The sequence below is a fragment of the Ruditapes philippinarum genome, unplaced genomic scaffold (assembly GCF_026571515.1).
Source record: "Ruditapes philippinarum isolate M1 unplaced genomic scaffold, ASM2657151v2 ctg470_1_1_1_1, whole genome shotgun sequence".
In the NCBI taxonomy this organism is placed as follows: Eukaryota; Metazoa; Mollusca; class Bivalvia; order Venerida; family Veneridae; genus Ruditapes; species Ruditapes philippinarum.
Window position 1 is genome coordinate 236,101 of NW_026857845.1, and position 18,273 is coordinate 254,373.

Below are 18,273 nucleotides of genomic sequence, written 5' to 3' on the forward strand. Positions count from 1 at the left end.
CAGCATGGATCCAGACCAGCCTGCGCATCCGCGCAGTCTGATCAGGATCCATGCTGTTCGCTATCAGTTTCTCTACTTAAAATAGGGTTGGTAAGCGAACAGTATGGATCCTGATCAGACTGCGCGGATGCGGATTTTGTCATGACACGGCTCATATGCAAAAACATTTTACCAAAACATTATAAGGCTTTTTGTTAACTTCTTTTTTACGCAAAATCAATAGATAATGCAGACCACAGTGCAGAGGTGGAACCAGCCGACACGGAGTATTAACTAGAATTAATTTAGATAATATGTCCATGTTTTCAGATTAATCCAAATTCAATAATAGCAGTTTCATTTTAAATATTAATACCGGTTGTGCGTGATTCTGACATATTACAATGTAAGAACTTCATTATTTTCTCCGGGGAATTTCTTTTGACGCGCAATAATCAATGTGAACTATTTTCGTTTTCTTACCAAATAATCAATTATAAAGAATGAATAATTGAAAAACGTTCTAACGCTTGACTGACGCATATTTCCTATATTTATGCTAACGTTGCCACTATATTATTCTATTGATTCAATTAAGACCGCCGCATTGACGAGTGTCACAGCGTGCTAATTTCACGAGTTTCTATTGGGCAAAGTTGACGAATCGCATCAGGACGCCAAAATCAAGTAAAAAGACAGAGTTATTGCAAAGCTCAAGATGTTTGTATGAGGGACACATTTATCTGAGTTTTATTGTGAAAAGTAATGATAGCTATCAGGCATGTATCTAAGGATTTCGAAAATTGATAATCTGCATAACATTAGGAGTAAATAAGAATTGCTTTTTATGCCATGTGTATAGAGTAACCGGCGTATAGCGGATCACTTAATATTTACTTAATCTTATGTTTATCATTTCTTGCCATATAATAATGCCGCTACATTAACAATGGATGGTGAAAGTGTTTATTTCTAAATGTTTTTGTTGTTTTGTTTTCGAGTTTTTTTTATGTGCAAATAAAATATATCGTTTGGTGATATAAATAAGATAATAGACATTTATTATAAACAAAATGGGCGGTAAACAAACAAAATCAGAGGCAAAACTAGATAAGAAATCAATGTCTAAAATACAATCCCTTATAAAGGGCGAACTTTCTGAGGACGAAATTCAATGTTGCTACAAAACATACCAAGAGAGCCGGCGGTCAAACAAAGAACTGACCAAAGAAGAGTTCATGAAAGTTTACAGTGGACTTTTTCAATGTGAGACCACAGACTTTGCTGAACACGTGTTTCGGACTTTTGACCTAAACAATGACGGAACTGTAAATTTTCAGGAGTTTTTGCTCGGACTGTGTTTTTCCGGGAGTAAAGATGCAGAAACGAAAATTACGTGGGCGTTTAAAGTGTATGACATCGATGGGGACGGGTCAATATCATGGTCTGAAATGAGAAATATTATACAGGTAATTAGTTTTCATTTAAACAAACATATAACTATAATAACGGCACTCAGAGGAAATTACAGCAAGGCCTATGTACCTAAAGCGTTACTGAAAAAACATAAACATACAATTCTTTGCGTCCAATTTTGCTTCTTGGTTTGGACCGCTTTTTAAGTACTTATAAATATAAATTTTAATTATATATATAATTTAACTATATTTTTTTAAATCGTCATATGCAAAAACCTAAAAAAAAGACGTTTTCTCTTATTTGCATTATACAACTACCCGTTATTTGGTGCGAAATTTGAATACAATTTTAAGTATGGCAACGCTAGAAAAAAAAAAGAAATGTCGATTTTTTTTAGATTTTTTTTTTTTTTGGTTTTTACGTAATTGACATCTAACTTGGACATAGACCAAAACCACGATGAAGTTCTTTTTTCATACGCCCTGCTTTTGTGCTTGTTGAGCAGACGAAGGTATATAAAAAATCAAAGATATTTCCAGTCACTGTAATGCGTTAGTAAAATATAATCACATCAAACATCCCTGAGGAAAAAGGGGGTGGAGATTGTAGGAAATTAAACTTTTTGCAAGTTCCTGATTCTGTTATGACAGTCAAATTGTTTAATCCCCGTTAATTTGGTTACATCCTAGCCCATTTGTGTCGTAAAACAAAACCCACTCGTTGGCTCAGCAGTGCGGAGACAGACGAAAGGAAACACTCCGCTCATGTACTGCGTTATCGCCAACCCTTTAATTCTTTCCCGTTTTGGGTACCAGGATAACAAAAATCTGGTGCACAACCTGTTTAAAGGGACTCCATTGAGGTATTTTGAGATGATAGGACTGGAACTTTTTTTCTGAGATTATTAGTCCAATTGATGTATGTCTGGACCAGTTATTTGTGTGCACATTTTCAGCTTATTCCCTCTTTCCGTTTATCACGAATGATCATTTTTATAATACAAAAAGACCCATAAATGAGAAGCGTTGAAACGCTTTTCGCTCAAAACCGGCAAAGAATTGTACAAATATCGATTCCAATTCAATTCCGAGTATACATTTTTGTTAATTATCATTTGCAGATTTATCTATTTTAAGTGCTCCACTTGATATACGTTAGATTTTGAAAATTAATGTTTTTTAGGCATTTGGACCACAGTGGAGTTCCTTTAACAGAATGTGTTAGAGAATCTTTAAATGTAAAATTACAGTTTTAAAACTACATTGTTTTTAAAGGTGGCATATTAAGTTCTCCTGATACATTTATATAACATATTAAATATAAATATATACATTTCTAATTCATGTGAATTTGACTATTTTTCTTAATCTAATTACAAAAATTGTATTTCCTTTATGATAAAAATCCACCCACTGAGGGCAAGCTAGGATTTCTTAATCTAAATCGTCAAAAATATTATTCTCTGTAGAAGAAATGCAATAATATGGAACATATTTGATAATTTCTATGAAATTTTACAGTTTTTCAAAGCAGTTTTTGTGTCATAAAAAGACAAAAAAAATTAAATAAGATTAAACCTTTCAACCACTAAACTGCTGAATTTGTGTGATGGATTTGTCCATCTTTGGTTTTGAAAAGTCAAGGGGCTTTCAAAATTAAGAGAGAAACACACACACACGCACACACGCACGCACGCACCCACGCACGCACGCACGTACGTATAGCAATAGAAGGGTAAAATTTTGGTTGAAGAATAAGATCTTTCAGATGAGGTCTCCGCCTTCACACCAAATTTCCGGACTAGACGTTTCTAAAATCAAGAGAAGAAACCTGGTAATTGGGACAGGACACTCATAAGCTTTCATAGCTCTCTGCCCAATCCCAAATGTATTGTATAAATACTGTTCATTATGATGTAAATATATCAAATAAAATGAGCCGTGTCACGACAAAACCAACATAATGGGTTTGCGACCAGCATGGATCCAGACCAGCCTGCGCATCCGCGCAGTCTGATCAGGATCCATGCTGTTCGCTATCAGTTTCCCTACTTGTTATAGGGTTTGTAAGCGAACAGCATGGATCCTGATCAGACTGCGCATCCAGGCTAGTCTGGATCCATGCTGGTCGCAAACCCATTATGTTGGTTTTCTCATGACGCGGCTCAAATGTGTTTAACCCAAACCCCGTAATTACGTTAATCTAAGTTGGTAATATAATATTAACTATATATTAGGTCTATTGTAAATTAATGACCTCCCGGCCATTGAGTATACAAATGGTATTGTTATTATATTGTAGCCTATAACAAATGTTTTACTTAATTTAATAAACTTTAGTGATTGATTACATCATAAGACAGCTGTAATATATAAGTGATTTAATTCAAATAGATTATTTATAAAAATAATTTATTAACAACATAGTTTCCAATAAGTGTTCAATAGAAACGTGTGTGACGAAATCGGGGTTTAAAATGAATTTCGTCTCCTATGCAGTTAGGTATTGAAGTAATGACATGAAGTTTGAAATAATAAATCTAAATTTAATAAATCAACGTATTAAATTATACATTTTTATTTAGAATACTTTTTGCACTTTCAATGCAAGCTTAAGAATTGATGTGTTTCGTAATAATAAGACTGTTTCAAAAGTGTAAGTAATCAGTAAGGTTAGAAGTTAGCAATAAGACTACTTAATGTGAAAAGAATAAAGTGTGGCGGCGTGGTCGAGTGGTTAACGCATTTGACTAGAAATCTAAGAATTGCTGACCGCGTGAGTCAATACCCGTCAGGGAGACAACCCGTTGTTTCCTTGAGGGAGAAACTTTGCACTCATTGCTAAGGTATATTCCAGGATCGGACTCGAGAGTGTTTCAATAAGCCTACAGCTTCCAGCACAATCTATCTAAGATAAATTTGTATAAACTAAAAGAATGAAGATGTTGAACTTGACGTTTCACCTGCTGGAACTGAAAGTGATGAACCTTTTTCACCATGCAGTCCAGTCTGCACGTTCAGCTTATATTGTTGGAAGCACATTTTTTGTATTTTGATGTTGAAATCCCTAAAACTTTGAATTGACTGTTCCAAATTCAAGGCCGGGCCAATCTACTTTCGGGTAGAACATTCGTTGGACTGCATCGAACGTTTTACAAGAAAATATCAGTTTCTCAGTGTCATACAGACATTCACATAGCTAGTTTCTAACAAAGCAATAAAAACTCATAGTTTATCGCATATTCTAATTTGAAAATAACACTTTCAATCAGGTCTTAAATTTTGTTTCCAATTTGGAAAAGCATTTAAATGACGAAATCCGTGTTTATACAAAGCCCGTTTATCTTTAAGCCTTAGAAAAAACAATGTATTTGATTAATTCTTTGCAGCGCTACAATATACTAGTAAATTGATTAAAACTGTCCGAGATATATGCAAAACATTCACTACTCAAAACACTTCCTCAAACACATACTGTTTGTTAATCTCTGCGACGAAAGCATTCTATTTTTCAAACTACGTGAGTAAACAACAATAACAAACAACAAAGCATATTTTGGACACATATTTTTATATATAACATTTTCATTTCATATTATATGTATATCATGTTTGTTTTTGTTGTTTTTTTTTTGTTGTTTTTTTTTCGTTAAAGCTTTATATTCTAAAGGAACATATAGGCACCATGAAAAAGAGTTAAGTTTGCATCTTCTATATATGTGATAATGTATATCTGAAAAATATTTGAGCCGCGTCATGACAAAATCAACATAATGGGTTTGTGACCAGCATGGATCCAGACCAGCCTGCACATCCGCGCAGTCTGATCAGGATCCATGCTGTTCGCTATCAGTTTCTCCACTTGTTATAGAGTTGGTAAGCGAACAGCATGGATCCTGATCAGACTGCGCGGGTGCGCAGGCTGGTCTGGATCCATGCTGGTCGCAAATTCATTATGTTGGTTTTGTCGTGACGCGGCTCATATTTGCTGAGCATAATCATTTTATTCCCTTTTTTAATACAATAAGTTGCGGAAAATTCTTTCAAAAAGGCTATTTTACATTCAAATTGGCACAGTATTTTTAAGGTTTGTTTAGATAAAGAGGGGTAAAATAAGCAAAACACACGTTACCAATTCATGAAATTTTGCAAAATCACACACATGAAAACAGAAAAATAAAAGGCATTGTATTGTAGAATATCTGCCTTTGTTTTTGTTGTTGTTTGTTTGTTTGTTTGTTATTTTTAGGCTTTAAACAACTTTTCTTTAATCATATATTAGAAGCATGCAAAGTTAAATAAGTTATATAATACATTTATATGTAGCTGTAGCATGCTCTTTTAAATTGAACCTTATTGATCCGGAATAATTTCACACCGAACTACTCGTAAATCTAAAACTACAACAAAATATCAACACTAAATTTATAAGCTAAAATGCCTTCTATCAAAATGTACTTAAATAGGCTTTGCCCGACTAGTCTTTAGCTGGTACAAAACCGCTGAATAATTAACGTGGTACCGAAGCTAAAATCAATTATTCATAAAACAAAAGCATAAATTTTAGATAACCGTTTTAGCTTTCAAAATATCAAATTGATATTTGCTGCGCTGATCCGTTTTGATTAGTGTTTACATTACATTTACGCATTAATAAAACATTGCGCTCTCGGAAAGTAACACTGATACCTCTAAGACGATACTGGGCCGGGCACACTAAATCAGCAATGAACGAAGAAGTGACGTGCTTAAAAAAAATGGATATAGTCCATTTTTCTGGGTTTTTTTCGATAAATATCTGAATAAATATTAAATGTTGTATTGGTAGATTTAAATGACCTGAATTTTTTTACAAACTTTTACTACAAGCTGATAGAAAAAATTATAATATTATACAATACAATACGATACGATATTTTATGGTATGTTACAATATATGATACATATGATATTTTATGGTATGTTACAATATATGATACAATATGATACGATATTTTATGGTATATTACAATGCATGATATGATATAATTATTATATTATATGGTATCTTAGATATATAATATAAAATATGACATGATATCAAACGACATTATATGGTATGCTACAATGTATGATATAATATGATACGATATTTTATGGTATGTTACGATAGGATATTATACGAAGCTATATGGTATGTTACAATGTAAGAAATAATATGATACGATACTATGATGTATTACAATATATGATATTATATGGTATGGAACGATATCTGATAAGATATAATACGATTCCTAATAATATGCTAAGGCTCGATGTGATATAAAATAAATTGATATCTTATGACATGCCATATTATGACACTGCAGGATATGAGATAAAATGAAATTTAATGACATTACATGGCATGAGATCAAATGACATTAAATGTCATGACAGGGCATAATGTGATATGATGGTAATTATGATAATGATTCAAACAACATTTTATACTTAAGACATATTTTTGTTTATAATCTGGCATAACAGATTAACCAAAAGTAAGAGCTAAAACATCTTAAGCAAACAATTTAAAAACCAATAAGCAAACTTTAAATCGAAAAGCGTTTTGTTTGTACTGGAATATCATTTATTTGATGAATTATTAAAAACGTGTCGGTTCGATTCAAGCCAAATAGCATATATCACGTAGGCGTAAGTAACTATAATATTAACACTATATTACTTTATACAGCCTTGATCTCTCAACTGCATTGTTTTATTTTGTATATATTTTTATATGCAATTCATCTAAAAGCAGTAATACATATATATTTTATTTTATGCTGTAACATGATAAATGAAAAAAAAATGAAAAAAAACATATGATTTTTTTTAGAAACGCTTAAGAAAAACCAAGTGACTGAGCACGCTGAGTATGCTGATGTTTTTCACGAACACATCGATTTTTTCTTAGTCTTAATTCAACCATCACGCATTTTATGGATGATAGTAAAAGCCTTTTCTCTGCTGTTATGAAATATTAAACAAGTTTCAAATTATATCGGTGGAAAATTATTTGTTTCGCCCCTTAAAAAGAGAAGCGATTATATGCATTATTAAAATGTGCTTGCTGATTATCTGCTTTCCATTTGGAATCATTTTTATGTCTACATGGAGTTCAGAGATAACTGTGTTTATCAGAGCAAAATAGTAGTTTCTATTTCATGACATATTAGCCGCGCCATTACAAAACCAACCTAGTGCATTAGCGACCAGCATGGATCCAGACCATCTTGCGCATCCGCGCAGTCTGATCAGGATCCATGCTGTTCGCTATCGGTTTCTCTACTTGTAATAGGGTTGGTAAGCGAACAGAATGGATTCTAATCAGTTGGTTTTGTCATGGCGCGGCTCATATTAAGACATTCACGAACATGTAATCATCTACCGAACTTTATGTATTATGTATAATAGTTTGTGACAAATCATTAAAACCTAAATTCTCAACTTTGAGCTCTTTTCCGTCGAGAAACATCAAAGGGCGTATCTTATGTTTTTATTTAGTGTTCATCAGGTATGATGTCACCAACTGTCAATTTGAATTAGATAATCAGTTGGTAAATACTATTAAATGCACACATTGCCCCCAGAAATCAGTATTTTTTAATTCTTTAGAAATGCTTAATAAGTGTTTTAATAATGTTTTAATAACTGATTTAGAGCATGTTTGAAAAAATTGGACTGAACATGAAATGATGTGTAGTAAAGGTAGCAAAATGTAAGCAAAGAAGTATTTTGACTTCCATACAAAATACAAATTCATTAAATATTCCATTTGCCAACATAGCAAAATGAACAAAGATATTTAATGCGTAAATGTAAGATACCAAACTATGTTTAGTCGTGTTAAGAGAAATATGAAATATAACACCACAAATGCTTATATGTTTCCTGAATCTGCTGGAAACCAAAAGTTATCAGCTTTTGTCACAAATAAATAGCCTGTATTAATGTACAGTTTGACCAGGGTCTGTATTGTTGGAAGTTCAATTTTTGTATTTTGGTATTGAATGAAATCCTTTTAAGTTTGGATGGACTGATCCAAATTTAAACCTGGGTAAATTCTTTACACAAATAGCAGACGGTAAAGTTAACGTGTGCATCTACCACTTGTTTTTTGGATCTGCTATTTTTTTTATTTTTTTTTGGGGGGGGGGGGTATCATTATCAAAATTACAAAATTAGAAAATGGTCAGCCAACAATATAGAGTATTGTCTCTTCATTGGTAGCTCTAAAATGTATTGGCGGTAAAGGCTATAACTCTTTCGATTGCAATAGGGAAGTCTATAACCAACTAAATCAAACGGCGTCGGTACTTCACTTATTTCATTAATCACGAACGATCACCTTGTTTTTTCAGAATTGATTTCTATAAGCTCTAAACTAGCACACTGATCAGTGTTTTCTAGCCGCATTATTCATGCTGTGAACAATATTAAAGTCATAAATTATTGAAAGCATCATTTTTGCTAGCGTTTTCTTAATATGATTGTTAAGTTTTTCGTTCAAAATCGATTTGAACAGAAAGAATCCATTACTGCTTAACATTTGTCCCAATGGGATTAAGATATGCTACCAAATCAGTCATTTATTGTTTCAGTTTAATATTAAGTTAGAGGGTTTTTTTTTCAAATAAAATATCAACTTACTAAATATTTCGCAAAGTAAGTGTTGTGCACACCGCAATATATCCACCCCCATTAGTTAATAACCTGCTTAATTTCCGAAGAAATTGTCCGTCTTTAATTTTTTGCGACTGTCCATTATCAATTTTGGGAATGTCAAGAAGATTATTTGAAGTTTGTAAGGGTATCTGAATAGTGCCTGATTATACTGCACAAATGTGCTGGCTGGTTTGGCTCTTAATTGGTGGAAAAGGCTAAACCCTTTAAGGTCAAGGTTCAATGCTCTATATGACACGTATATAATCCATTACTTTGTCACAATAACAAAGATTAACTTGATTCCACGGCGCTCAACTTTTATACATATTTTTGCTCTATACCTTTCGATCAAATAAAGACCTATACATATCGCAATATTCGTAAAACTGGTTACCGAAACACAAAGTACATGGCCCTAAATGGCAGACAAAATATTTATTTTGGTGTCTTTGCAAGGAGAAAAAGTTCACCTCGGTTAGTCGGAAAAAAATCATCAAAACAAACTAAATGTAGCAGCATCCCAGAGGGAATAATTGTCATTCATAGTTGATGTACCATAGTATAACTCTAAATAATTAACAAATATACCTCCCTCAGTGTAATTAAACATTTTTATAGCGATGTGCCAATTGCATTTTAGTGTCAGTTATATGTTGAAAAAGAGGTCATGAATGACCAACTGGCCGACAAACACTAGTGTAAGAAAGCGTTAAGCAAATATAATCAATATGGATAAATTGTTTATTTTACTGGCATGTGTTACAGCATACAATATGAACATATTTTTACAAACTAAAATAAGTCAAAAACCGGCCCCATGGAGGCAACAGGTCATTTAAAATAATAGCACATATGATCAAATGCTACGGAAGAACAAATGTTAAGTGTGAAATTTATGAATATAAATGATTTTGTCTGGTCTGAAATGCCTTAACAATAAATTTTGCAGAATAAAAAATATTTAAGTTTTACGAATATTGTTATTAATTAATAGACATTATTTTTCTTCATTTGATTTATTTAAAAAGCAAATGCCTGGAAAGAAATTTCCAAATAGTTCGCTGTATAATGTACATTAGAGTAAAAGTGTGTTTCATCATCAATTTCATTACTATGACACTGTGTGCATCTTCTATCATGTAATTGCTCATATGTTATCCAATATTTAGGATAAATGATGCATTCTTAAGCCAACGATACATATATTTCTCTTTTGCTAAATTCAGTGCTTCATAGAATTCGTACTCACAAATAAAGTATTAGTGTCATACAGAACTTCCGTGCATGAAAAGGCGTGGTTTGAGTTAAGTAAAAACTGATTCGTTTATGCCATTTTATGACAGAAAGTTAATTTTAATCAGAATATAGACTTACAATACGGTTATATATGATACAGCACGACCAAACTGCTTAGCTGATCATAAAATATATGCTTTAAACTCACTAGGCCATGGCTCTTTTCCGGGGTTTTTTTTCGCCACAACTTATGGTGAATTACAAGCAATGGAAGCATAGCCAGAAAAATATTTGAGCCGCGTCATGACAAAACCAACATAATGGGTTTGCGACCAGCATGGATCCAGACCAGCCTGCGCATCCGCGCAGTCTGATCAGGATCCATGCTGTTCGCTTAACAACTCTATTACAAGTAGAGAAACTGATAGCGAACAGCGTGGATCCTGATCAGACTGCGCGGATGCGCAGGCTGGTCTGGATCCATGCTGGTCGCAAACCCATTATGTTGGTTTTGTCGTGACGCGGCTCATTTTACCTACGTATATTGTTGTGTTTGCTGGTAGATTATCGTCGCCAAGTTCATTCGGTTTGCAATAAGACCAATTAACGCAATTACATTACCAGCATGGAAGGTGATTTAGTTGATTTCAATGTGTCATTGAATCTCTACCATTCAAACTGCCTGTCCCAGCTTTCTCTATTGACATCTCAATGTAGCATTTTTTTATGTTTTCAAGAAAGTTATTGATGTGTTAAACTTAAAACAGACACACAATGTTTTTTTGTTGTCAAATATTTAATAGGAAGCTGAAGGATTAATGTTTGGCTGGCATGCTTTTTAAAAAGATCTGCCTATTTCATTATGTATTATATACAACATATCGATGTTCATCCATACATATGCATTATCGGATTAATCGCGCATATATTGATAGTTTTTCTTTATTAAGGTACATAAGTCGTAACAGATTAAAACCAATAAATTTTATTTCCCCCATGAGGTCACAATCAATTCCTTTTACTGAACTGAAAACATTACATTCTTTTATTCTAGAAATACTGTAAACGATTAAATATTGGCCGCGTTATTTTGGTTTCGTTTTATTGACATAACAAATACTTTGGTTTTAAATATCAAACTGTTAACAATAATGAAACGCAAATAGAGCAATAATGGAATGAATCAAGGTTTGAAGCGGTAATGAAATATTAAAAACTTCTCCATACATTTGATATTCAAGTAAATTCTGATATTGATCAATACACGAATAGGACTTTTTCGTACAGCACAATATCAAAGGATTTACTTGCATGCAGAATTGAATGGAAACTTTGAATATATAATATAATACCTACAAACAAACAAACAAACAAAAAATGTTTTCTATTATTATATAATGTCCATATACTTGCCTTTCAAATGGTCCAAGCTCTTAGCTCAATTTGGAGAAATACAGCATTTGTTATCCAGGGTCACTCTTTCGGTTCTTAGGCAAGGCGTAATTTATCCTTGTGTCTCTTATTAGATAGAAAACATATGGGATAACTAATCGGTCTCGTGCTTAGTGATAACTGGTAAGTTTTATTTCTAGGCTGCTGGTCTAACTAAAAGCCTGTTAGGTGGACCTACAGCTAAGAAATGACAATTGGCTTAAAAGCAACAAACAGACACACAAACAAGTATGGAATAGGTTCACATGGATGTCGTTTTGATTAAATCGTATGTGACAGAATACTATCTGGGATGTGTTGTTTGAACAATACTCCCGCTTGTTAATCTTGGACTGCATATAAGGCTGCATTTACCTATAAATGCTTCCTTTAGACTGGACTCATTTTAGTTATCTAAATATTATAATTTTGACTGAAATCAAAACTGGTACAAAAAAAACAGTGTCAAATTTTCAAATTTTGTAAATGTTTTTCACATTAAATAGTGCCTTGGTATAGAAAATGGTGAACCTAAATAGATGCACGAGAAAACTATGCAATATAATGATTAGATAAAGTTATACATTGTAAAATGTTTCAGATTGTACATGTACAAAATTTTTAACATTTTTTAACCAAGCACCAAGTTTTTTTTAACATATAATAGTATATAAAGTAATAATTCAATCTTAATAAAGTAGGAAGGAAACACAAACAAATATTCATTATCATTGTAATTTTTATCATAAAAAAGGTAACTTGTTTTTTTTTTCTTTTTCTTTACAGTCTGTATGTAATATGGCGAGCGAGAACGTTATCGATGAAATTGATAAAGAACTAGCAAAACAAGTCCCGTCCAAAACCAACATGCTCAACGGTCTTGCTGAGGAAAGTAATGCTTATGAAAAACGTGACAGAGTTGGCGAGATAGCCGATAGAATCTTCCTTGAGATGGACTCCGATAAAGATGGGTATATCACGCTTGAAGAATTCAGAGACGGTGCCATGAAAATGCCAATGGTGATCAGTCTCTTAGATAACTGTTTTGATTAAGTGATCTGTGCTGTTAGGTTACACATGAATTACGTGATTATGAAACCTTTGATTTTTTTTGGCTCAAAATTTATTGTTGCTATTTTATGTGCGGCATTCTGATAATATCACCATTTAACAAAATAGGTTAATTTCTAAATCACAACATGGTTTGGACTAGATATTATCTGAGGGGAAAAAGACCAGTCACTAAACAAGAAAGACATTAAATTAGTCGCCTGACTTAAAATGCAACGAACATGATAGAAGTAGAAGACTTGATTAATTTGTTAAGTTAGTAAATTTACATTAATCTTGTGCAGTTTTGACAAAAAGAAAGGTGTTACAAGAAGCTGTATCTAAAGCGTCAAAACCTTCATTAAATGTTCATAGATTCATTATATTTTATATTTATATTTGATTTTTCTGAAAGCATAAACAGAGAAATACATACATTTATATAACGACAGTGAATTCAAGTGAATAGGAATGGATTTTGAAGACAAACAATTCTTAAGCGGAAATATGAATAAAAAGTAAGGGGGTGAAAGATAAATTACCTTCAGGATGGACTAGTTATTGCCTTTTGCTTTGATAATGTCTTGAGGATGTAACTTTGTGTTAGAAAAACTATTATGTGGGCATTGTGATAAGTAAACTGTACATTTTTATGTGAAGTATTTATTACTCAATGAATGCAATAATGTGAACATATGTAAGCCTATGTTCTCACATCAAGATGGAAGTTGGAGTTATTTAACGACCATGTTGCATCTTCACTGTGCAGCATGAACAAGTTTAGAATATGTTTCAATATTGAGAGATTGAATGTGAATAGATCTTTTTTGTTATTGTCCTTGGTGATAACGGAATCAATGTGTCGTTTAAAATGTATTTTTTCTACTACAAGAGAGATGAATTTCAATTGATTTTACCTTGTAATATCATTATCACTCTGTAACGTTGACAAACCAGCTCTGTTTAATGTATCAGGACAACATGATAATCTAATTGGCAATACTGAATAGCGGTTGACATATTTCGACAATAATTATATTTAGAGAAAGCAGCTCCTTTTGAGTAAAGTGCGATACATTATCGTAACTGATGGATGTTAACGTAAAGAAGCAAAGATTGATTAAGAAATTTTCAATATAATTTGGTTTTGGCTAACGTTATATTTTGCTATTCTGTTTGTTTTTGATAAAAGTATTCAGAATATGCAATAACAGCGAAAATTTTGTATTTGCATATGTATATATATTTATATGCCACATTCTTTTTATGTACTGAACTTTCGGAGGTTAACAGCCGGGATAGATCTGACAATTATTTACAGAACAAATAATATAACACAGAGAGCCAGGTGAATGGTACTTAAGTTACCGGCTGAACTTAACGAAACAACCACTTTAATATTTAGTATATGTTTTAATATTGGTATTTTTAAAATATCTCTTAAAAATGTTGTTTATTCGAATGTTTTCAATTCTTGAAAAATAAACGGTATGAAACAATGCATAGATATTCTACTTTAAATTTGTGAAATTTTAGTTATATATTTAGTACTGTATCAAGTGTTGGCAAATTTCAACATATGAATACCATAACACAGATACCTCTCATCCGCATTGCTATTTTCCGAACAAACTACTTAACATGGAATAATTTTGTAGCACCTTAATAGGTATTTATTATAAGTATTTATTATGATAGCCTCCAAAAAGAAAAATGGGAGACTACCTTTCTATACCAATTTTATCAGGCACGGTTAATATGGAGTGGAAGGGGCAAAGGTGATATTATGCTACTTGATTTATTTGATATTAGAGGACGCAACACACGTTTTTAATAGAATAAAAGTAACAAATTTGAAAGATATTACATAATTGGCTGAAAAGCTGAAACAATGAGTACTTTCATTTGACATTTTCAGGTATATAATGGACGTTGCCTTTTTGTTATTAGGTTACTCAACAAAAATAAAATGAATGGGTCATAACAGCTGAATGATAAAAAGCACAGAAGAACATTTGAACATTCAATGAAGTACTACAAATGTATATTGTAGAGGCATACACGATCTTTGATTTGATAGGAAAATATGTATTTTTGATTTCATAAATGAAAAAGCAAATGTTGGTGATCATCATAATTAATCTGTTGCTAGGGACAAAGCTTATTCTTCTATATTACACATCTCCAATCTATGGATCAAGTAAACTTTCAAACAAACGATATCAAGTGAGCATGTTGATAACAAAATACATGTATAATAATCTATTTAGCACGAAGAAAATGCAACGGCCGCTGTGGTGAAGAGGTAAGCATACTGGATAGGGAATTCCAGGGACGCATTGTTCGTGTCCCGGCCGCGGCGTGTATAAATATATGATAATGAAAAAATAAAGACCAATTGTTCGTGTCATAATTATGTGTATAATTTCTCGCTCATGACTTTCTTTCTTTCATGTATATAAATATATATACACACACAATAATCACACGAAAAATTGTCAATATATATTTAATTGTCTCATTATTATATACAGTTATGAATGAATGGTTTAACAAAACATTTATAAGGTATGGATGGCCTTAATGATATATACATTCGAAGTGATAGAACAAAAAAGTTAAGCTTGTCCTACACAGAAATGATTATTTCATGACAAGTTGCAGTTACGAAGCATTTTATGCTATTAGAATGATCCTCATGGGTACTGCAAATTCTAACAATAAAAATGACTTACTTTCGTTAATTTATTTTACTGGTATTGACTGTTGCATCGTTAAAGTACACATGACCATCAAAGATAAGTTAATGATTTATTACAATAACAGTTTAGTCAATCGTTTACGATTATATGACGCAATTATGACGCTGTACTCGTATGGACGCTGTACTTGTAGGGACGCTGTACTCGTAAGAACGCTGTACTCGTAGGGACGCTGTACTTCACCCACTTGCTGTGCCAAGAGAAAAGAACGTGCATATATTCTGAAAGATGGGCCGGCTGTTGTAACCGCACTTGTCGAATGGGTAGAATCAGTTGATGCCATCAGGCTAAGTCTTTATTTCGTTTAAGAATATAAAAACTATTGTTTTATTTCCTGAAAAACTCATAGAGTATGTGAAAATTTGTATAAATACTTACCGTAACATTTTCAATATTGAGCATATTTTTGCCTTGTCCTCTCCAAAAGAACACAGCAATATTTTAAGTGAAAATTTATAACAAGTTGTTTTAAAAATAAACATGTTTGAAATAAAGCAAAACAAACAACAACAACAACAACAAAAACCAATTAAATAAACTACTAACATTTAAACATGACGCATACTTAACTCTACAATAATTTGAATTACATGTACATTTTTAATATTGAGCATGATTTTGCCTTGACCTCTATCACATAAAGAACTTAACAATTATAACAATATTTAAAGTAAAAATTAATGACAAGTTGTCTAAAAATAACCATGTTTGAAATAAAGCAACCAAAAAAAAAAATGACACATCCTAAACGCTTTCATACTCTGAATAAGATTAGATAAATCAAAGTATCTTTATAGCAATATGAGTGATTGCTTTTAAATTATTGAGAAGGGAGTAAGAGCATGATTGATAATGGTTTTCTTTAGATATATTATAATGTAAGACTAGAGAAACTAACTATATTTAATAGCAAACTTCATTAATGAAAAATGATCCGCTTGGAAACTTTATATTTCTCATAACCTTGGTCATCTTTTTTCTTTGTAGTTCCCAGGGAAGCTGCAAAAAGTAAAAATATCCAGTGCTTACAAATGACCAATGGGGACGTTTCAACTTCACGATTTCAGCTTCGTGAATTCACATTGTGAACTTTTCAATTTCTCAAAGCTGAAATTGTAAATTCATGAAGGTGAAATCGGGAATTCATGAAGTTGAAATCGCGAATTCATGAATTCGGTTTGTTGAAAACCAAGTTAAAATTGTGAAATTCAATTCAAGAAGATGTTATCCGGAATTCATGAAGTTGAAATGTCTCAATCGGCCTATCGTACGCTTTATGCACCTGTTTATGATTTGATTTATATTATTGTAAAAAAGCATCATTGTTTTCGTACAATTCTAACTAAGATTACATTTTTATTCTCGTCACATGATTGATACTAAATATAGTTTCTTATTCAATACTTATTCCAGGGCTTCCATTAAGTTTCAAAATTTGGAAGTCAGATAGATACTGAATCATGTAGGTAGAAGAGGAAAGGCATTATAGACTGGAAGTCACAAGCCAAGATCAAGGACAAACTCTCAGAAACGGAAGCTCTGTTATTAACAACAACAAATAATGTAATGTCCTAATTGACATTTGTGTCGACTTCAACTGTTATTCATCAAATGAACCATTGACAAATCCGATTACCGTACCAAGTTTCTTCACGAATGACATTCTTTTTTGCCATATGTTACAATAATGTTCCGCCATAAAATCATCCCTGACTTATTTGAGATACGTTAAAACACTTGACCCGGATCGGTAATAGTTTACAGTTCCATATACATATATATACATGTATGTTTATGTGCGTGCGTGTGTGAGTGGTCATATTTGCGCAAACACATTGTTAGAATCACTGAGTAATGCGTTCGTAACGTGTATCTTAAAACGTTTATTTTGTAAACTTTGGCGTCTTTGTACACGTAAATGAAACGAACCTTTATCTTGTAAAAGATCCCGTGTAAAGGACCAGACTTGATAATCAACATGCAATTCATAAAACTGGTAATAGACGTAAAAGATACTTGTATTGTCTTACAGTTGACAGTTGCTTGTGAATAAAAAACAGTAAAGTACAATAGTTATGGCAAAACCTTACAACCAAAAGTTTCAGAGTAGTTCATGCATTTGAGGAGGTTGAAAGTTAAAAGAAAAAGGATGGCCTTCGGATCATCTTGCGTCAAACAAAGTTGGCTCTATGCTTCTTTGTAATTGTTTTTTTTATTTATTATTATTTGTTGTTGTTTTGTTGCTGCTGCTTCTTGCAGGAAATCAATACACTTTGCTTTCACACATTTGGAGTAGACTGGCGTTGGCGCAAATTGAGCTACATAACAGTAAAGTCACCATCTTTATCAAACAAATCATGCTACAACAATGTACTTATACAGACATATTGTTCATTACACCATTCTTACAGCTTATAGGATATAATAATGGTAAGGTATAAACAAATGACCATTTGGCCTACAAATTTGCAGATTCTCTTGCAAGGGAATCCATACTGTCAGTGCCTGAAGGGTAACCCTCATTAAGCATGGATAACCAGCCAACTAGCCTGGCAGAGTAAAAATTAGTTGAATCATTTTGCCCAAACCGTGTTTGTAGTTCACGGTCGGCACCTAAGGCTAAAAAATTCAGTGAATAAGTTCGTACGTTAACTGTATTATCCGACACGAGTTATAATTCCCCAAAATGGCAATAAATAATGTTATTG

At 32.5% G+C, this 18,273-nt stretch overlaps 1 protein-coding gene across 1 annotated transcript; it reads left to right on the top strand.

The window, feature by feature from the left end:
- Window positions 1-608: 608 nt before the first annotated feature.
- On the top strand, window positions 609-14,155 carry LOC132751229 (neurocalcin-delta-like). The gene is made up of 2 exons (XM_060741381.1): window positions 609-1,448; window positions 12,540-14,155. Exons 1-2 carry the CDS (start codon window positions 1,053-1,055, stop codon window positions 12,804-12,806), a joined length of 663 nt encoding a protein of 220 aa, XP_060597364.1. The 5' UTR covers window positions 609-1,052; the 3' UTR covers window positions 12,807-14,155.
- Window positions 14,156-18,273: the final 4,118 nt, after the last annotated feature.